Source organism: Myodes glareolus, chromosome 2, assembly GCF_982192425.1.
Source record: "Myodes glareolus chromosome 2, mMyoGla1.1, whole genome shotgun sequence".
NCBI classification, from domain to species: Eukaryota; Metazoa; Chordata; class Mammalia; order Rodentia; family Cricetidae; genus Myodes; species Myodes glareolus.
The window spans coordinates 111,794,935-111,816,811 of record NC_142027.1 but is presented as its reverse complement, the minus strand read 5'-3'; the positions used below and the strand labels follow the sequence as shown (position 1 = coordinate 111,816,811).

Here is a 21,877-nt window from a genome sequence, read left to right as displayed (position 1 = left end):
TCTCTAGCCCTCAAAGGCCATTTTAAAACACAGGGTCTGTCACAGACCCAGGAGCTCACATAACTGACAGTACGTCCCAGGCATTTATCTTCCCGTCTCTGCATCTCCAGCACTGGGACCACGGGAGGGCACTGCTGTTTTACAAGGATGCTGGAGATGCTTATACAACAAACACTTGTCCTTAAGCACTGAGATGACTGGCCTGTGCTACCAGGCTGCATCCCACTCTCTTCTTTTGAGGGTCCAAGGATCAGGCCTCAAGCAAGGCCATCCAACACTGGGAATTGAGACGGATGGACAGAGCACACTTAGTACCACAGTGCTTGCCTAAAAGGACCAAAGACGGCGGCATAACTCTGAATGGCAGAAAAGCTGCACTGAACCTGCCACCTAAATTACTTCTAGGGGGCTGGAGAGATGGCTCAGTGGTTAAGAGCATTGCCTGCTCTTCCAAAGGTCCTGAGTTCAATTCCCGGCAACCACATGGTGGCTCACAACCATCTCTAATGAGGTCTGGTGCCCTCTTCTGACCTGCAGACATACACACAGACAGAATATTGTATATGTAATAAATAAATTAAAAAAAAATTACTTCTAATGCCCCGAACAGCACACAAAATTCAACTTCACAAGTGGCCAGAAAGACACAGTAGATGTTACGTAAGGTTCTCTTTTATTTAAAAGATCATTCACAAAATACCATATCCATAGACTCACTTTCTGTCATAGAACTGAATGTGTTAAGTGTTTGGAATTCCATTCTTACAGTCAGCTGGGCGCCCAGCAGTGTGATGGACGTGCCTGTTCTGTCTTTTCCGCATTGGAGATGGATTAGATCATCTGAAAGCATCAGCTTTGATTACAACCACGCAATGCATGTCTGTCTTAAGTTAGGTATTGGTGTTACACAAATGGTTCTTATCTCAGAAGCAGAGAAGATGGCAGGCGAGGGAAGGAGTGAGAGTTCTGTAAATTGCCGAGACCTTGCGACAAAGACAATCATAAGCCAAGGGGTAGGCTGGCAGGAAGCCGCTAACTAATGAGCAAGCTGCGCACCTCTCAGCCCCCTCTCCCTAAGGCTCTAGTGGCTGGCTGACCCCTAACTGCTCCAATCAGAACAGATGGGGATTTGGTGCCAAATCACTTTTTGTTCACTCACAGCTGTTCAAGTTAAAAGCAAAGCCTGATCCTCCTTGCTCCCAAGTCAGTGTTCAACACTGTCTGTGGGAGCAGGGGTCTGCCTCACTGAGGAGGCAGCAGAAACCTAGAGGTTTCTAGACACCCAGGTACCGAGGGTCTTAACAGCTGTGTATCTATCAGATAAAGTGCCAGACTCTAGGCCTTGAGCTGTGGTGGGGAGCAGCCTCTGTGCTAAGCACCCCGGAGCAGACAGACACAAGGGAAAGAAAGAGCGCACAGACTCAGTGCAAGCACAGCTGCCCAGTGCAGCTCCAGCACCACCCCTGCTTCCCACAGCCTCAGCTGTAGGAAGCGGATTGAGCTGCAGTGGGCTGCACCCCTAAGGGGCCTCCATGGCCCAGGAAGAGCAGGGAATGAGCTTGCACTTGGTCTTAAGAGCGAGCAGGAGCAAAGTCACATGGCCACTGGCACTCAGGTCACCACCATTGCAGAATGTCCAGATTCCCCTGCATCCTTCTGGCCTCACTGTTTGACAGGAGCCCACTGTGCCTGAACAGGCTGCTGGGGCAGGTGATAGGCCCCCAACACAGTGGCCTGTCAGGCATGTTTCCTTGTTTTAAAAGCAAGGTGCCTCCAATTCTGCACACTCATCCCAGCTGGACACCAACAAGTCATCACCAGCCACCTAGCCAGTGGCTCTAGTTCTTTCCCAGAAGCCACAGCAACACAGAACTCGACATGCAGGTTGGAGAGAAGATCTGAGAAAAAGCAGAGGACAGCACGCCCGGAGTGTGGCTAGGGCGTGTACAGGAAAGAAAGAAAGCAAAGAGGATGAAGCAGCACCTCAGCCTACCTTCCACACGCGACCACCAAACCCACACCGTGTGGGAAGGAGCAGGGAGAGGGCAGGAGAGGGAAGAGAGAGAAAACAGAAAGAAAGCACAAAACAGGCACTAGATAGATATAGCAAAGCCAAGAATGTACTAGAAACCACTTGTTAACAGCTGACATGCACTCACAAGCTCTGTGTTTCCGCTGTAAGGAGGACAGTGCCAGGTGGGAATGGGGCCTGCAGGGCGACCGGCCGCCACCAGGCTGGGCTGCGGTTTTGCTCCAGCTCCCCCATGCCCCATTCCCTCCCAATCTAAGCTCATTCTTGCTCCTTCTGAACCACTTCCTCTCTGGGCCTGGCTCCCCCGAAGATGGCTGAGTTGGGGTTGGCTACTTGGTTGAGGGGTGTTGCCACTGTCCGAGGTTTAAGCTGCAGCCGTGGTCTCTGTGCTCGTTCCTCTGGAGGACAGAAAACAAGGTAGCTTATATAGAATGGGCTCCATGCCATACACCCAGGCAGTTAACCAAACTACAGGAACTTCAATGACCCCATCCTTTGTGATAGGGCCTCACGTAGCCCAGGTGGGCCTCACACTTTTTATACAGCTAAAAATGACACTGAAATCTGGATCCTTCATCCTCAACCCACCCCTCCCCAAGTGCCAGGACTATAGGCCATTAAGACAGACCTATCCAATTTTCAAAATGGACTCTTACAAGTTTGATGACAGACATTCAAGGCCAGCCTACTATTCAGACTAAAATCAACGCAGGGTTAAAACAGGTTTTACAGGGGGTAGACAGTAAATCCTAACTAAGGATGTCTGCCATACCTTCTGTGGGTTCTCTGAAGTCCATGTTGGAGCCGCGCAGGGGAGGGCCGTCTCGAAAGCGACTCCCCATTGGAGGGCCTGCTCGCCGGTCTCCAGGGCGACTGCCTCCCCTACCCCCCTAAGAAGTCATCCCTGTAGCCTAAGGAAGAAGATACTGAGTTAGCAATTGTTTACACTATTACAAAGAGACAGACACAATATTCTGGGAATCAACTCTCAAATTTAATGTTTAGTTTGTCTAGTATGAGATTTTTTCCAAAATAAGTGCATAAAAATGTGCACCTGCTGGGTAATCACACATCTGGGGATGGAACCCAGACCCTGTGTGTGCTAGGGAAGCATTCTGTTGTTAAGCCACGACCCTAGTCGCTCAGTGATGCTAGGAAAGCAGCACCCCCTTTGACAAGGGGTGTCAACTAGTAGCCCTGGCTAGTTTCCAACTCAGACTCTCTTGCCCCTGCTTCCTAGTGCGGAGATTAAAGGCAAACACCACATACAGGAGCTAGTCAAGCACTCCACCTCCAAGTCACACCCTACCCCTCACTGGGGGGCTCTAGGCAACTGCTCTATTCCACTGTTTCTGCTGCTGTGTGGAACACTCAGAGGGAACCTCACATTGCCACAACTCTGTACGTGCTCAGAGTCCACAGCATAAACTGCAGCTCATATAAGAGAGGCGAAATTCTCAGCTACAGACAGTGTTTCTCAGAGACAGGACTATTCCCAGGTGTGAGGTCATCCAAGATCACACAGGAAACCTCCGTATCAGAAACAAACAAAATACCCCCACCATCCAAAGAGCTTGCTGTTCTCAGGACTTGAGTTAATTTCCTTGCATTCTACATCCGGTGGCCCATTATGGTAACTAACTACTCGTCAACTACAGCTCCTGGGAATCTGGAGCTAAAGACTGGTCTTCCATGGGTTCTCACGTGGTGCCACGGATCTGTAATCCCACCACTAAGGAGACAGAAACAGTGGATCCCTGGGGCTCACCATTGGTCGGCCAGCCTGGCTAAACAGGTGAGCTCTGGCAAATGAGAGACACTGTCTCAAAAATAAACCAAGAGAAGACTTAGCAAGTGAAGGCGCTTGCTGCCAAGCCAACATGTTGCCCTGACTTTCTTCAGTGTCTGGTTCCCAGTGTAAGAAGACATGTCTTCTGAAAACTACCCTCTGACCTGCACATACATATAACAGAGGCTTGTGTACACACAGAGAAACAAAAATTAAAAATAGCACACAGAGCACAAGAGAGTATTCAAACAAACATGCCCACTTCCTTTATTTGAATTTTCATTCCTTGCAACTTACTATTCTTCATGGTTTTCTGAGTTAGGGTCTTAACTATGAACTTAACTTGAGCTCTTCCTACCTCAGTCCCTGGGCACTGGGATTATAGAAAGGCCACACAACTTACATTTGTGGGAACCATGCACACAAATGGTGCACATATACAAACACGAACACACATAAATCCTAAAAAAAAACCCCAAACCCCAACGGGAAGGTTATGCATGGACTTCTACCATGGAAACCCTTAGTTCTCTTTACAAAGTCAAGGTTAGCACACTGGCTGTCAGTTCTGGTGATAGAGGCATGTGTGCACATATGGTGCAGGGCTTAAATTCAGGGCCTCTCTCCACATGCTTAGCTACCTACACCCAGCTCCTATGGGATGTTTTCATCTACTTTCCTGCTGCATTCATGACGGAGTCAAAGTGACGCAGGAAGGTTCTGGTCACTAGTAAGTTGCTCATTTTATGGCTCAGTCATCCTGCTTTTCTCTAGAACCTGTAGACTAGGCCACTACCCCAGGACCTGCTTTCCTTGTATGGGCTGGCTCTGACACATGCTCCACACTTCAGAGACCAGCTTATACATAAAATTACAGACTTACTGCATGCTACTGTCATTTCTGACTGGCTACAAGACTTTGCATTTGCCTGCCTGCACCCCACACCTACCGACACAGACACCCTCTCATCAACACGGACTGGCTGAGGAGGGACACTAAAGCAGAGCCTATCCAGAGCTCCATGTTCTTCAAGAAAAATATTGGCCATCAGGATCCACAGCACTGAGGTTTCCCAGGCACCTCTGGAACCTTTATGCTATGACATTTCTAGAAACACTGTTAGTTCTTTTCGTACCACATATGAAACACAGGAGCTGTCTTGACTAGTGCATGCCTGGAGACCTTCTGGAGTCTCACTGGAGAAGGAGTTAAATCTGTCTAGGCTGAACACTTCCAAGAAACAAAGGACAACAAGGGACTGGGAGAAGAGTGGAATGTTTAAATACTGATACCAGAGTTGAAGTCATCCCGGGAATCCCATCCACCTCTAGATTCTCGAGAGCCACCCATTCCTGAGGACACACACACAAAAAAGAGAGTTGAGGTCTGTGTTGGTTAGTTGGTTGCCATGACACAATCATTTAAAAAGGGGAACCTTAATTGAGAAACTGTTTCTATCAGATTGACATGTGAGATTGTCTGAGAAGACATTTTCTTGATTAATGATCGACGTGGGTGGACTCAGCCCATTTTGGGCAATGCCACCTGTGGGTAGGTGAGTCTGGATTGTATATGTAAGGAAGCAAGCCGAGCAAGCCAGTAAGCAGCATTCCTTACATGGTTTCTGCTTCAGCTCCTGCCTTGGCTTCCCTAGATGATGGACTATAGCCAAATAAATGCTTTCTTTCCCTAGTTGCTCTCGTCACAGTGATTTAGCAAAGAGAAACCTAACTAGGATAAGGCAATGTTGCTGCATGTGTTGGGTCGTTTTATGCCAACTTGACACAAACTAGAGTCATGAGAAGAGGAACCTCAATTAAGAAAACGCCTCTATAAGACAGAAGTCTGTAGGCATTTTCTTAATTAGTGATTAATGTAGGTGGTGCCACACCTGGGCTGGAGGCCCTGCGTGCTAGAAGAAAGCAGACTGAGCAAGCCATTGGTAGCAATACAGTAAGCAGCATCCCTCCATGGCCCCTGCCGACTTCCTTCAGCAATGAACAGAAGTTTAAGCCAAATAAACCCTTTCCCCCAAGCTGCTTTCCATCACGTTATTTCATCCCAGCAATAGAAACTCTAAGTCACTGCAGAAGTATTCTAAAACCCAAGCTCTCAGGCAGTGCTCAGTAAATGAGGCACAGAAGTTGCAAGCAGTATGTGCACACAGCAAGTTATGTCCACTTTTAAATCAGTCAATCACCTCTGTCATCGGGTCCACCTTTCCTGAATCCAAAGCCACCTTTATCTTGTTTTCTGCCTTCTGCAATGTCCACACGAAGTGACCGGTCACCCAAGAGCTGAGGACAGGGGAAAAACACTTTATGTATCAACACGAACCTATACCTCAGGCTCCTGCCTGGGCAAGGGGAAGTTGAGGATACTTACAGCACCGTCGTACGTCAGAGCCTCCTTCAGGGAATCCACCTCATCAAATTCTACATAGCAAAACCCTGGAAGAGAACAGAAGCTACCTTATACACACATTCTGGACTCCAGGCCTGCTGGAGTCTCATTAGCATCACTAGACACCACAGCCCATAGTGTTGTATACCATTTGGGTGATCACAGAACATGCTAGTATACCCACCTTTCAAGATGAGGTTTCATGTAGCCCAGAATGGCCTCAAATTTGCTATATATATAAAACTAACTAAAGATAACTGGAATTTTTGATCCTCCTGTCTCCATCTCCCAAGTGCTGGGATTATAGGCATATACAACCATGCCTGGTTTATGTGATGCTAGGCATAGAACCCAGGGCTATGCACATGTTAGGCAAGTACTCTACAAGCTAAGCCACATTCCAAGTCCTTAATTATATTCCATCAGGCAGAAAATGCTAACCCAACAGGCACTGAAACAGCCACAGTGTTTTTACAATGCTTCCCCTTCTTATACTTTTTTTTTGGTAGTGCTGGGGATGGAATGCAGTCTTATGTATGTTAGGTAAATGCTCTGCCATAGAAAGCATGTACCCAGACCTCTGTTTATAAGCTTTATTTGCAATTGTTAAAACTTTTCTTGGGACTGCTGCAGAGCTGTCTGGCTTCTGGGTAACCTCGTTTAATGTAATCTAATTGGGAGGCAGACTTCAGATTCAAATTAATACCTACAACGTTTTGAAGGAGGGGTTCATAGTACCTACTAAATTCCTACTTTTTGTTTTAAGCTAAGAAATATATTCTTAGTAACAGGATCAAATTTTCTGATATCAATGGGCTAGAAATCTGTTTGAAGCAAACAAAGCCTATGCAAAGCCACACTCACATACTTTTTGCTTGGCTTTCACATGGTAAGTTGAATGAACCCAGGACAGCATGCACTTAGGACTGGGAGGCAGGATATGCTTACCTATCTTTCCCATCCTTGGCCATTCAGACACCACTGTGCTGACACCAGCTATATGTAAAATGAACTAGCCCTCCCAAATATGCTCTAAGTTTCCCAAGGGAGTCTGGCACCACTGAGGCTGCTTTTGGATAACAATTATCAGGAAGCCACCAAGAAAAACAAGACACTGAGAGGGAAACTAAAAGTTATTTTCAAGGCTGGAGAAGAGCAATTGTTGATTCTTCCAAAGGGCCAGGGTCCAAGTCTCAACATCCACATTGTGGCTTACAACTATCTGTAACTCCAGATCCAGGCACTCTATCAGGTTCATACATGGTGCATATACATACAAGCACGTGTGTAAAACATTCATATACAACATAAAAATAAAGCTAATTTTTAAAAAGTTGCTTTCAGGGATGTACAGGCACACAGCTAAAAAAATTTTTTTGCTTTGTTTTAAAGTTGTCTTTAGTTTTATTGCCTCCTTTTCCTGAGATAGCTCCTGTGCCTGTAGAGACAGAACTATACGAAAGCTGGGCAGACAAACCTGAGAATATGTACTACAAACTCCAATCATAAAACGCTGTTCTCCCCAGGGGACTGCGTTAAAGGGAGAGGTACAGTGATTTCTGCTGTGGACCAGGCTAACATGGGACACACACACGCCAGAGCAGAGCCTTCTGGCTCACTTAACTTATTTTCCTTCACAGACCCCACCTCTTAACCCTCCACATCCACCCACAATAAATTCCTCAAAACTTACCTTTAAATTTGTCCGTGTCTTTGTCTCTGACTAGCCGCACACTCCGTATGCTGAGATCCTTAAAGATAGCATCTATGTCACCCTGAACTGTGTTAAAAGGGAGATTTCCTACATAAGCTGTGTAGGGGGGCTCTGTGGGCAGCTCCTTCTGGCTTCGGGATCCATGGCCACCAGCACTGCCACGGGACCTAGGAAGAGAGATGCATAAGAGTTTAAGGTTCTTGACCCACAATCCTCACATTCATCAAAAAAGGGCCTGATTTTGATGACAGAAATAGCCATAGAAACACAGAATCTAAGCAAACACTGTACTAGACGCCCCATATCTATGACAACTAGATCCCTTGCTGGGCTGGAATCTGTATCTGCAAAGTTTATATGATAAAACCTAAGTCAATACCCTCCATTCCTAATAACTCAAGAGCCTGAAGGCAGGATGACCACAAGTTCAAGACTAGCTTAAGTTACGTAAGACCCTACCCTTTGGGATTGGGGGAAGATGGGCTGAATGACTCAGTCTAGCTCTCTGGGGCTTACTGGGCATCTAGTCTAGCCGAGTTCCAGATTCAGGAAGAACCAGTCTCAAAACTAAGCTGGAAAGCGACTAAAGAAGGCACTTGCTGGGCTGGAGAGATGGCTCAGCAGTTAAGAGCATCGCCTGCTCTTCCAAAGGTCCTGAGTTCAATTCCCAGCAACCACATGGTGGCTCACAACCATCTGAAATGAGATCTGATGCCCTCTTCTGGCCTGCAGGCATACACACAAACAGAATATTGGATACATAATAAATAAATAAATTAATTATTAAAAAAAAACTAAAAAAAAAAAAAGGAACTTGCTATTGATCCCTGGACTAAATATGCAAACAAATAAACCAGAGAGCAGGGCATGGTGGTGCATGCCAGCAACTAGGAGGTTGAGGCAGGAGCAAAGCCACGCTGAGCCACAAAACAAAAACACCAGGACGGATCAGCCAGAAGAGATGTGAGCAATATCTTTTCCTAGGAGGGACTACTACATAGCCCTGGCTGTCCTGGAACTCATTACATAGACTAGGCCTCAAACTCAGATATCCTTCCACCTCTGCCTCCCCAGGATGGGACTAAAACCATATGCTACTATGCCCACCTGGGTTTTGTTTCTTTCTTTCTTTCTTTTTTTTTTTTAGTTTGATTTTTTGAGACAGGGCTTCTCTGTGTAACAGCTCAGGATGTCCTTGGAACTTACTTGCTTTGTAGATTAGGCTGCCCTTGAACTCAAGAGATCTTCCTGCCTCTGCCTCCCAAGTGTTGGCATTAAAGACATGTGCCATCATGTCTTTAATAAAGCCCAGTTTGCTTTTATTTTAGATGTATTTATGTGTAGGAATATTTGGCCTGAATGTATGTATACGTACTACATGCATGGTGCCCACAAAAGTCAGAAAGGGATTGGGTCCCCTGGAGTTACAAATGTCAGGCATGGTGGCCCAAGCCTTTAATTTAATCCCAGTACTACTTGGGAGATAGAAGAGGAGTATCTCTGGGTTCCAGGGCAGCCAGAGCTTCAGAGAAACCCACCTTAAAACCAAATGCTAAGGGGGTTGAGAGAGAGAGAGAGAGAGAGAAAAGAAAGAAAAAGAAAATGGAGGGATGGCGGCTGGGGGGGAGAGGGGGGCAGGAGAGATGGCTCAGAAGTTGAGAATAGAGGCTGCTCTTCCAGAGATCCTGAGTTCAATTCCCAGCAACCACATGGTTGACTTTACAACCATCTATGAGATATGATGCCCTCTTCTGGGGGGCAGACCACTGCATACATAATAAATAAATGTGCGTGTCTGTAATCCTAGTCCTTGAGATGAGGACCATGTCACATTCACAGCCAGTAGTCTATCTCAAGAACCCATCTCAAACAACACAAACACCCCATTGGTGTGTCACTCCCCAAAGGAAGCCCTACAGTCTGACCTAACAGCAACAGAACAGGCTTATGAGGGCTGCAGCCACTTCTCCCAAGCTTATGTAGTGTGTAACAGCCCTACTGATTCACCCCTTTGACACCACTCTCATGCTCCTACCTCCCAAAGTATCTTCTGAATATTCTCAGTAAACTACTTTAGAACTGGGCTGTGGACACGTAAGCTATCACCTGAGCATCTGAAAACTGCACATTTACCAGCCCTTTAATCAAGGCTCAGGAGATGAGCAGCATTAACATAGTCAAGTAGAGCACTGCAGGCACCGCTGTGGCCAATAGCAGGACACCACACTACACTTGACTCACCCTTGGTATGCCAACTGACCTTCTAAGGACCTGACAGGAGGTTCACCTAGCTGTGATGCTGTGTGGGTGGCACACACAGCAAGGATATGCTAGACACAGGGATGTGACTCACCCCCACTAGGGCAGGACAGCGCAAGCTCTCATCACACTACTCCCAAGCACTGTTTATTTCTGGAAGCGAGCTCATGAGTGTATGGGTATTTATGAATAAGGGTTAGTAATAGTCAACACCTGTGTAGGAGCAAGGCCAGGTCCAGGAGTAAGGTAGCCAGGGTGATGATCTCTGCCTGGCCCACACCTTTAATACCAGGTGGACCTGAATTCAGAGTTCCAGGATAGACAGGGCTACACAGAGAAACTATCTCAAAAAGCAAAAGCTGTGGGATTCACTTCAAAGCCATAAGGGGCAACTCGCTCCTTGGGGAAGGCAGAAAGAGAGCTGCTAGCTTTCAGGCAAGTAGCACTATGAAGAGTAAAACATCCAGTTTCCAAAACACCAGGTACCAAAGAGTTGGCTTGAGACAGGATTCAAAAGCCCAGAAAAGTAAGCCAGCACCTTGCACCGGGGCTAGCATGTGTAAACTGTTCTACAAACAAGTCCTTAGTATGAACCTGGGCTGCATGTTCAGAGCCTGCCCAGGAAAGCAGATTTATTGTTGACGTTGGTAGCTTGGAGTAGGATCTCTACCAATCACTTCTCTGTACCTCAGTTGTTTTTGTGTCTTCCCCTGTGAAGCTCAGACTGGACAACCTTCCCAGCGCTGGGATGAAGATACACAGCATGCTTCCGTTTTGCCTGTTACTTTATAAATGCTTAAAATCTGTTTCATAAACGAATTTCATTGACTATAAACTACTTAATAAATACTAAGTGCCATATAAAATTTAATAACAATCATAGAGCACTCAAGGTTAGGCTGCCACACCTGAGGTTATGATCTGAGCCTGGCACTTGGAGATGGTAGAGAGGAACGGAAACTGGTAATCAGGTAGTCAAAGAGCAGATCCTAGCCCTGTACCCCAAAACCCAAGCCAGATCTGACAGTCACAAACTTCCGGGCTCTAACACATGGCACCACCAAGCCACAGCTGTTCAGCAATCATTAGGAACAGACTAGTGATCTATGACACAAAGGGTATGTTTCAAAGGAGCGATAATAATTGAGGAAATCTAACTTTTATCTGCCAAGTGTAACCCGAATCCTTTAGGCTGTCATTTTTCTTCACTCCAGTCAACCAAATAGTAAATGTCTGGAAGTCAGAGCAAGGAAGCTCAAGGCCCAGCCCAGCCCTCTAGGCAGGATTCTGGAAAAGGACAACAGTGTACTTGGTGATGAATCCTGGGGCAGGACAGCTGGGAGTATCTTCCACAGCACCAGGAACTCACTTTTGCAGATGGCAGTCTGGAGAAGCAAACTAAAATGGCTAGTAAAGACATGGAGGTGACTACAGAAGAAAAATTAGGTCCAGCACTCAGTGAAGGGTCTGCCTAGCAAGCCTGAAGCCGTGGGTACCGTCCTGAGCACAACATACATCCAAAGAAACCAATAAAGAAATAGATATTATTAGAGGCTGAATCCAGTTAAGTAAATCAAGAAGAAAATAAAATTGGTCCAACTGGCCTGGTAGCACACACCCTAGCTACACACATAAGAGATGCGAGTTTCAAATTAGAGGACAGCCAGTCTAATTAACAAGACTATCTCAAACAAAACAAACAAAAAACTCTAAAGTTAAAAAAAAAAGGGAGGTAAGAGTGGGTTAAGAATATAGTTTAGCAGTAGAGTATCTGTCTAGTATGGACAAATCTCAAGGCTCTAACCACAGCAATGCATAAAAATTAAGCATAGTGGTGCAAGCCTGTAATCCCAGAGTTAAAAGCACACAGGAGGTAGAGCCTTGGAGTTCAAGGTCATTCTTGGTTAGTACCAAATTCTATGCAAGGCTGAGTATTTATGGAGACTCAGTCTCAGAAGTAAATAAATACGCCAGGTATGGTAGCACACCCATTTGATCCAGCACTCAGGAGGCAGAAGTAGGCAGATATGAATTCACACTGGTCTATCTCAATAGTCTCCTTTGTCCAAATCTTTATTCTTTCGTCTTGCATGTCCCTCCCACAAGTCTGCATGTGTTAAGCCAGGCAGTGATAGTACACACCTTTAATCCTAGCACTCAGGTGGCAGAAGCAGGCAGACCTGAGTTTGAGGCCAGCCAGGACTCCATGGGAAGACCCTGTCACAAAACATACAACTCCTCAAAGACAAGCCTCCCATCATCACTCTGACTGCATAGGTTCAAACCAGATAATGCCACTTCACCTTGCCACTATGGGGAAAGAACGAAAGAAAAAGATATCCATCCATCCATCCATCCATCCATCCATCCATCCATATCTGTATCCATCCATCCATCCAGAGAAAGAAAGAAAGAAAGAAAGAAAGAAAGAAAGAAAGAGAGAAAGAAAGACAGACAGACAGATGGACGAGGTAGGTCTGTGATACACCCCTGCAATCAGAGCACTTGGGAGGCTGGGGCAGAAGATCAGAAGTTCAATGTTGTAAAGTTCATGCCTAGACTACATACCAGTCTGAAACGAATTTTTTTTTTGAGACAAATCATTTTAAAATTGGGGAGGAGAAAAAAGACCCGTGCCTATCAACAAGGGCTTGACCACCTCCCTCTGAAGGGTTGGAAACCCTACTACTAATATCTGCGGTTTCTGATACTATATGCACTTTGGGATACTTATAAGGAATGTGCCAATATCTCCAACTATGAAATGTTGCTGAGTTTTCAAATCCAAAAATGCACCTGGCATGGTGGCCCAAGCCTTTATAATCCCAGCACTAGGGAGACAAGAGGCAGAATTGCTGTGAATTCGAGGCCTATCTGTTCTACACAGTGCGTTTCAGGGCAGTCAGGACCACACAGAGAGACCCTGTCTGAAAAAGTAAAAATGTATGCTCCACCAGTGCTTATGGGTTCTCTTTTGTTTGTTGTCTAAGATAGTTTCATGTATCCTAGGCTGCCTTCAAGTTATTAGTTATGCATCAGATGACCTTAAACTTCTCATACTTCTGCCTCTCTCTAAATGCTGGGGTTGCAGACATACACACACCACCAGGTGATTCACCTGGTGCTGGGGATGGAACCTAGAGCGCATACATGCTGGCCCACACTTCTGAATGAGCTGTATCTCCAGTACCCACACATAAATTCCTTATCAGCTATTTTCAAGTACTCAATTATGTTACTAATTATTAAAGAAAATTCAAGGCTGGAGATGGAGTGGATGGTTAAGAGAATTTGGTACACTTGTAGAGAATCCAGGCTCCATTTCCAGTATCCACATCTATCCCAACTACAGTTCTAGGGAATTGGATACCTTCTTCTGACCTCTGACAACAGGTAGACAAAACATTCCTAATACACACACACACACACGCACACACAAATAAATCACTCTATCTCAATCTAGTAGGGACAGCAGCCTTTAATCCCAGCACTTGGAAGGTGGAGACAGTTTCTGAACTGAGGCCATTCTTGTCTGGTCTACACATTCTCAAGATAGCCAGGGCTATAGAATGAGACCTCTTCTCTACAAAGCAATAAAAATAAAACAAAAAAAATTATTTTAAGTGTATTGGTATTTTGCCTGCGTGTATATCTGTGTGAAGGTGTCAGAACTCGGAGTTCTTAGTTGTCACCTGGGTGCTGGGAATTGAACCTGGGTCCTCTGGAAGAGCAGTCAGTGCTCTTAACTGCTGAGCGATCTCTCCAGTCCCATCTAAAAATATTTTTAAAAATGCATTATGTCTTTAAAATAGATTTTTTAAATCCACTTTTAGAGAAATACTACTTAGAAATTTTCTTTTTTTTTTCAACAGGGTTTCTCTATGCAGGCCGTCCTATAGACCAGGTTGGCTTCGAACTTAAGAAATTCACCTGTCTCTGCCTCCCAAGTACTAGGATTAAAGGCATACACCACCATGCCAGGCCAAGACCAGTAAGACATTTGAAAAACAAGGGAAGCTCATGCCTGTAATCCCAGCATTCGGGGGCTAAGGCAGTTGAGTCTGAGGCAAGCTTGGACTACACATGCTTTTTGAGACAAGATAACCTTGTCTCAAAAAGAAACCCAAAAATATAACAAAGAAATGGGCAAGCTCCAAGTTTAAACACTAAAACAGGGAAATGCGGGGGAAAAATAAAACAAGACATTAAGGTTTCTTTTCCTGTTTTTTTTTTTTTTGAGGAAAGGTCTTGTTACATAGCTCCTACATATTCTATACATATGTACCATGCTTGTCCCTTCATTGATCCCCTTCTACTTACATGTCATCTATGCACTCACACACATACTTCTAGACTCTGTATGAGACAGACTGTCTTGTCTTTTTCATGTTCCTATGAGGCCTCCCCTGCTTCCTTCAACTTAGTTCAGCTGCTCCTCTCCTCTCCCCTCAATGTGGCTTCAAAGGTTTAGAAGCTACCAGGGAAGACAACAATGTGAAAACTCTGACTGAGCCAGTTTCTGGACTCTGTAACATACTAGTCAGTGAGGCAAAAAATAAAGCAATTACAGTATCAGTGGAAAAAGCAATTTTCACACACTTGGCTCAGTATTTTTCTTTTCAATACAAGGTTTTTCTGCGTAGTTCTGGCATTTGCTTAGTAGACTAGGATGCCCTTGAACTCAAGAGATCCACCTGCCTCTTGCTCCCTGGTGGACTAAAAGGTGTAAACCACCACCACAACGTGCTTCCACTTCTCAGTTTTAAACACACAAGGGAACCGCACAGATAAAGCACTAACTCTGAAGTTATGTGAGGTTTACTACAAAAGGCACTGACTGCTGTTTAAGCACTTCAGCTGAGGCTGAAAGATTGATGTGAGGGCAGGCCAGCCTGGGTTATACATTGAAATTTTATCCCAGAAAGTCATAGAGGGGATGTTAAGACAAAAAACAGAAGCTCTACAAGGCTCTAAGGTCAGAATTCTAAGTTTCTTAACTGGAATCTGACAGCAATCTTTGTTGTTTTTTGTATAGGGCCTATTGTAGACTAGGCAGACCTTGAAAACCTCTTGTTTTAGCCAAGAGGGTAGTGGGTAAGACTACTGGAGTAGGGCTGGAGAGATGGTTTGGTGGTTATGAGCACTGACTGCTCTTCCAGAGGACTTGGGTTCAATTCCCAGCACCCACAGGACAGCTCATAAGTGTGTGTAAATCCAGTCCCTGGGCAATCTGACACCTTCACACCATTGCACACAAAATAAAGATTTAAAATAAACAAAAAACAAAACACAAAGACTACTGTGAGTGCCACCATGCTTTTTTTTTGGAGCCAGAATCTAACTATGCAGTTTCACATGTTCTAGCAGGCACCCTCCCTAATAATCTCAGAAATCCCCACCTAATTCTCATGCTTGCCAGCTTTTAATTAAGTATACAGAAGCTTTTCTAATTGCCATTAAAAATGTAAAATCTGTCTTTTACGGTCAATTACCAACAAAACAACTGGAATCACTGGGTTGGAGCTGGCTCAAAGGGTTATGATTACTTGCTGCTCTTCCAGAGGACCTGGATTTGGTTCCAAGCACCCACATTTGGCTGCATCAGACCCCTCTTCCTGCCTTTGTAAGTGCACACATGATACATGACATACACCTTGGCAAACTACCTATACATGCAAAATGAAAAAAAAAAAAACCACAAAAACACCTAGATCTTCAGAAATACAACTTAGGAGCAAGTTTCTGGCTAGTCAACGTGATCTCCAGGTTAGCCAGGGATACAGAGTTGATCTTTGCCTCAAAACCAAACCAAACAGCTGGTTATAGTGGTACCCACCTTTTAATCTTAGCACTAAGGAGGCAGAAGCTGTTAGATGAGTTCTAGGATAGTCAAGCTAGAAATGCTGTCTCAAGAAATACCAAATCAAACCAAACAGAAAATATATTGAAATGCAAAACAAAGTCCATTCAAGACTAAGTAGAAACAACTCTAGAGGATCTGGAGCTGTGGTTTGATCTGCTAGAGAACAATGCAGTCCCTCGCCCTTATTCCATGCTGAGACTAGATCTGTGCATGCTTAAGCTTGAGGGGAAAGGCATGCTTTTAGTCTTCACTCCTTGACAACTGCAGAGCCATACAGCACATCTATGAAAAAGGCCTGTGTCCTTCGGAAGAGGTCCATGACTAGACTCCCAGAACTTGGTAAGGATAGACTGAGGCAAGAGGGAAGATTGCTAATAATTTGAGGCCAACTGGGCCACATAATGAGACCCTGTTTCAAGGCTCTAACAAAAGCTTTGGAAAATGTGTAACTCTGAAAACCAGACTTAGGTCATAGTGTTGTCATCATGTTCTAGACTGGGAAAAAAATACCTCACACAAGCAAAATACAAGATGGTTTTTCTAATATATGCTAAAGTGTCTACAAGGTTAAAGTTCTGCACAACGTAATTGCTGATAAAAGCATTACTAAAATAGCAATGAAAAGATCAATCACTAAAGATCTCTGGTTAATTCTACCATAACACTAAATTTCAGATTCAGATAGCTGGGAACTGGGTTGGGAGTGATAGAACACTCGCTTGCCTAGAAAGTTCCAGGCCTGGGGTTCAATATTCAGCTGAGTGGTGAGGTAAGAGAACAAAATTACAAAACAAAAACCATACCCAAACAAGGCAGCCAACAGCTGAAAACAGACATGTTCTTCTATAAGACATAAACAGACTCAACAATCAATCTTTTTTCACTTGGAATCCTCCTGCCTCAGGCTCCTGAGCAACTGATGTTAGTGCAACCAGGTCTCATTTTAACAGATTTTAAGAGGCAGAGGCAGGTGGATCTGTGAGTTTGAGGTCACAGCTTCAGAGAGACCCTGTCTCAAAAATAAAACCCCACAAAACTCAAAGACCCGCCAATCATGATTACATGCAGAGACACCCCCCTCCATCCGGCACAGCACTTAAGAGCATTAGCTGTTCTTCCAAAGCACCAGGGTTTGATTTTCAGCACCTACATGGTAGCTCCTAACTCATCCTTAGGGATGGCTCTTTGAACACTAAGAACACCAGGAAAGCAGACATATGCACACAAAACACTCGTGTACAAATAAGATTATTAATAGATAAGTAATTAGAAAGAAATTGAGCAATGTACTTTCACACAAATAGCGTCAGCTGAAATGCCTGCAGTGGTGTTGCAGGTCTTTAATCCCAGCACTTGAAGGGAGGCAGGCAGATCTGCATCTGAGGGCAGCCAGAGTTACATAGTGAGATCCTGTCTCAAAAAGAGAAAATAAAATGAAGCCAGCTTCAAGATTTCAGGTCAGAGGGGTTTCTAAGTGAAGGGACTTTTGCATAAATCAGCTCTGAGAGAACATCCGAGGAAATGGCCATTGTTTTCACCCACCTGTTAATACTTCAAACGAGTTGCATCTTAAGAGAATTTGTTTACATTCTAATTTTTCACCAAAAAGTTGGTAAATCTGTTTAAAGGCAGTTTTCTTTTCCCTTTGAAATTGGATTTCACTATGTAGTCCACGCTGGTCTCAAACTTGGGTTTCTCCTGACTTAACCTCTATAGTCTAGGGTTGGGGGGGGGGGGAGGAAAAGAGCCCCTGGGCACTTTTTTCAAACTAGTAAACAAACAAACAAAACACAAAAACCAACTCAAATCTCTAATATTAAATTTAAACAGGACTGCTAAGTGTGGTAGCTTTAATCCCACCACGGGGAAGGCAGAGGTGGGCTGAGTTCCAGGACAGTGTGTCTACATGTTGGGTTTCAGGTTAGCCAGAACTACATACACAAGTAAAAAAATTTCAACAGGATTTTTAGTACAAATCTGTACCTAGAAAGCTACCCCCCAGGGCATTCATGTTAACATTTCACCCAACACCTATTTATATTTTTATTAGCAAATAAAATACTCTTTGAAATACATATGGCTCCACCTTACCACCAATTTCCTCCTTATGGTAGCCAGTACACTCCTGCCCCTAAACAAGCCTGGGACTCATTTCCAACCTTGGGTATTTAAAGGTGATCATTCTTCACCTAACAAAAGATACTTTGGGGAGCCACTTGGGAAACCTAACGCCACAGTAGAGCTACTGTGATATTGTACCGGGAAAGTCACCTTTTCTGTAACAAGGATAACGGCCAAGTGTGTCCTTGGCAAATAAGCAAGATGCTTAAACAGACTGTCCTATAAAATTCCTGTAACCGGTAATGGTTATTTTATTTGTCAAAGCAAGTGGCTTAAGCTTGTGTCTTTCTATTGTTTGGGAGGAGGCTGATCCTAAGACCTCGGGCATGCTAGACAATCGCTCTACTACTACAGAGCTACAACCACAGCTGCTAATGTGTATTTAAAAGCGAACAAAATACCCCGTGCTGATTTTTGGAATTAAGCACCGGGAGCTTTCTATTTTCATCGGTTAACGATGGGTGGGGGGCGGTGATTCTTATCGTTTGCATTTTGACTAGAATCAGAACAAGGCGAAAGCGATTCTTCTCCTGGGAAAGACGCTGGGAGAAACGACCAATTTCCGCAAGCAGACACGTAAGACCTGTCAATAAGGCATCCTAGATGCGAAGGAGGCAGAGATAAACAGACACGCACACACTCCCCACTACGGTCTATTTGTTTTGGTTGCTGTCCGCGCTCCCTGCCTCCCTCGGTGGATCCGACTGTCCCAGGATCCAGACGCCAAAGCGGGAAGGGAATCGGCCCTCTCGTGGTCCGCGACCCCATCCGGTCCGCGGGGACCCTGGAGAGGAGCAGGCCTCCGCCCGCTTCCGTGCTGCAGCCCAGCCTGCCGCCGCGCCAGAGCGCGATGGGGAGGAAGCTGGAAGCCGGCGCCGGTTTCCCCGGGAAACCCTCCGGCGTCGCTGCGGTCTAACTTCGAGACCGAGGCGGCGCGGAGCCGGAGGAGGGATATGCGCCGCGAGCAAGAACCCGGCAGCCTAACCGTCGCCGACCGCTCCCGGAGCGCGCCATTTCCAGGCCTCTCCTCGGGCCTGGTCAGGCCGCTTCACGCCACCCGTCTCGAGTGAGCACGGCAAGGCCGTCCCCTCCGCACCTCCACGCACTCGGCCCGGCCGACCCACCCGCCCGCCAAACCGCGCCCCCCGCCCGCCTCACCCTCTGCCGCCGCCGAAGCTGCTGTAGGCCCGATCGTCGTAGGTATCGAAGTCCGCCATTTGCCGTCTCCGCTCCTTGAGGAACCAGCGGGCCAGCGAGGAAGGACCCCGCAATATAACTCCTCCTCCCCCCCTCCCGCCCCGCTACCGGGGCTGTCCGCCGCGCTGCCTGATCGCAAATCGCACGCACGCATGCGCGCGCCGCCGCGCCCGGCCTTGGGCCGACGGGGCCCGCTGCTGGCCCCGGCGCGCTCTGCGGCCCACGTGGTGCAGCGACCAGCCCCCCCCTTCCCGGAGCGCCGCGCGCATGCTCTGCCCGCCGAGGCCCATTGTGTGCTAGCCTGCTGGGTTTCACGCGTGGTTGCCTCTCACTGTCCCTGCCCCGCCCTGCTCTGTGGTCACCTCCCCTCTGGCGGTGTGTGCACTCTGTTTTCAGTTATCTCTTGATTCAGTCTGGGTTTTGAGACGTGACCTCGTGGAGCCCGTCCTGGACTTGGCTCCGCAGCCGAGGATGACCTTGAATCCCTGGGTTTTTTTTTTTTTGTTGTTGTTTTGTTTTGTTTGTTTTTCTGTCTCCACCTCTCAAGGGCTGAGCTGACAGGTGTGTGCCGCTTCGGCTCTCTGGTATCACCTTAAAATTTACTAAGGTATCCTAGGTCTGCTCCGCTTGGTCGTGCTTTCGCACAACTCTTCAGGACAAATAGCCTATGGGTAAAATTCAAATGATGGCCACCTGTTCTAAGTGGAGAGCCCCAGATGCCCAGGGGCCAAAGACTTGGAAGTGGGAATGGTGTGTGGATGAACAAGGTGAAAGGAGACATCTTTGTCTTTGACAGCTGCTACAATCTGGACGCGGTGGTAAATACCACAATCCTAATCTAGGAAGATTGAGGTCACTGGTAGATTGGATTTTAACTTCGAGGTCAGTCTGGGCAAAATAGTGAGTTACTATCTGAAAACAGAGGAGCCGGGCTTTAATTTCAGCACTCAGGAGAGAGAGAGAGAGAGAGAGAGAGAGAGAGAGAGAGAGAGAGAGAGAGAGAGAGAGAGAGAGAGAGAGAGAGAGAGAGAGAGAGAGAATCTGAGAGTTCAAGGCCATCTTGGTCTCTGCAGTGAATGCCAAACCAACCAGGCCTATGCAGAAAGATAAAAATAAAATAAATCTTCAAAACAAAACATTGTATTTGCTGTTTGGGTATTGGAGAGGGGTGTGGAAGATGAGAGATCAGGTCATTTGTAGCTGAATTTTTTAAGGGTGGGTAGGTTGATTCAGCGGGTAAGGGTGTTTGCCACCAAGCCTGACCTGAACTTGATCCCCGTGACTCACATGGTGGACTGAAAGAACTGGCACCATAAGTTGTCCTCTGTCCACCACACAAGAGCTGTGGTGTGAGCTCTCTGCTCTTTTTATGTTTTGAGTGCACACATGCACACATACACACACAAACACGCTAGCAAGGACTACACACATAGACCCTGTCTCAAAACAAAATCAACCAAAGTGGACAGCTCCTAAGAAGTGACACCTAAGGAGACGGTCTGAACCCATAGCCCATGAACATTTTGTACTATTGACACATTTTTATTTTTAATAAGATAAACCCAGGACCTGGAGTGGCTAAGAGCATCGCGTACTGTTCCAGAGGACTTCATTTTGATCTCCAGCACCCATATGGCAGCTCCAAACTGTAACTCAGCTTCAAGGGATCCAACAACCTCTTCTAGCCCCCTAGGGTATCAGGCACACATATGGTACACAGACATACATGCAAGGAAGACATCCATCACATAAAATAAAACAACCATAAAAAGCCTAACCAGAATCCGGATCTGCATCACATCTTCTCAAAATAGCAGGGAAGGGCTACGTGGTGAGAATTAATGATCCTGGGACTCTTTCTAGGGCTTTGATGGAGACTGCAGTATTCTTAGATGCTCCAAGGTATCATTGGTAAAATTGAAAAGAACTCTGTAGAAACCTCAAGCCTGAGAAGGGCTGCTATGGGATCATCAGTAAGGATGCTCGAGGGGCAATTGCTTCAGGTTTGAGGCCAGTCTGGGCTACAGAGGGGAGCTCTGTCTTAACAAACCGAGGTAACAAAATAATTATAAAAGCAGCATGTATTTAATGTTTTGCATATATTTGTTTATTGTATTGGGGGAGGGTGTTGAAGGGTAATGCAGGTGTTCCTCTGCCCATGAGTAGAACACCTTGTAGGAGCAGATTTTCTCCTGCCTCCATTCGGGTCTCTGGGATCCAACTCAAGTCCCTTTATACATTGAGCCGTCTTGCCTGCCCTCGGTTTTTTATTTCCCCTTGGGTATTGAACCAAGGACCTTACACATAGAGGGACACTCTTTCCCAGAGCTACATCTTCAGCCTTTTATCACTATCTTTTCTGCTTAGTTGTTATTATTTGTTTGTTTTGAGATAGGGCTAGAACTCCCTCTGTAACTGAAGAAGACCTCGACTTGATTGTTGTTTTGAGACAGGGTTTTGCCCACTTAGCCTGGATGTTTGGGAACTTGTTCTGTAGA

General features: G+C 45.9%; 1 protein-coding gene across 1 annotated transcript; it reads right to left on the bottom strand.

Annotated features, from left to right (window-relative positions):
* Positions 1 to 654: 654 nt before the first annotated feature.
* Positions 655 to 19,491, bottom strand: Eif4h (eukaryotic translation initiation factor 4H). Its single transcript, XM_048433803.3, is given in 8 exon segments — positions 655 to 2,430; positions 2,805 to 2,922; positions 2,924 to 2,943; positions 5,115 to 5,174; positions 6,023 to 6,119; positions 6,208 to 6,272; positions 7,919 to 8,106; positions 19,341 to 19,491. Coding segments are annotated over 8 exon segments (747 nt in total). The 5' UTR covers positions 19,400 to 19,491; the 3' UTR covers positions 655 to 2,290.
* Between the last annotated feature and the right edge of the window lie 2,386 nt (positions 19,492 to 21,877).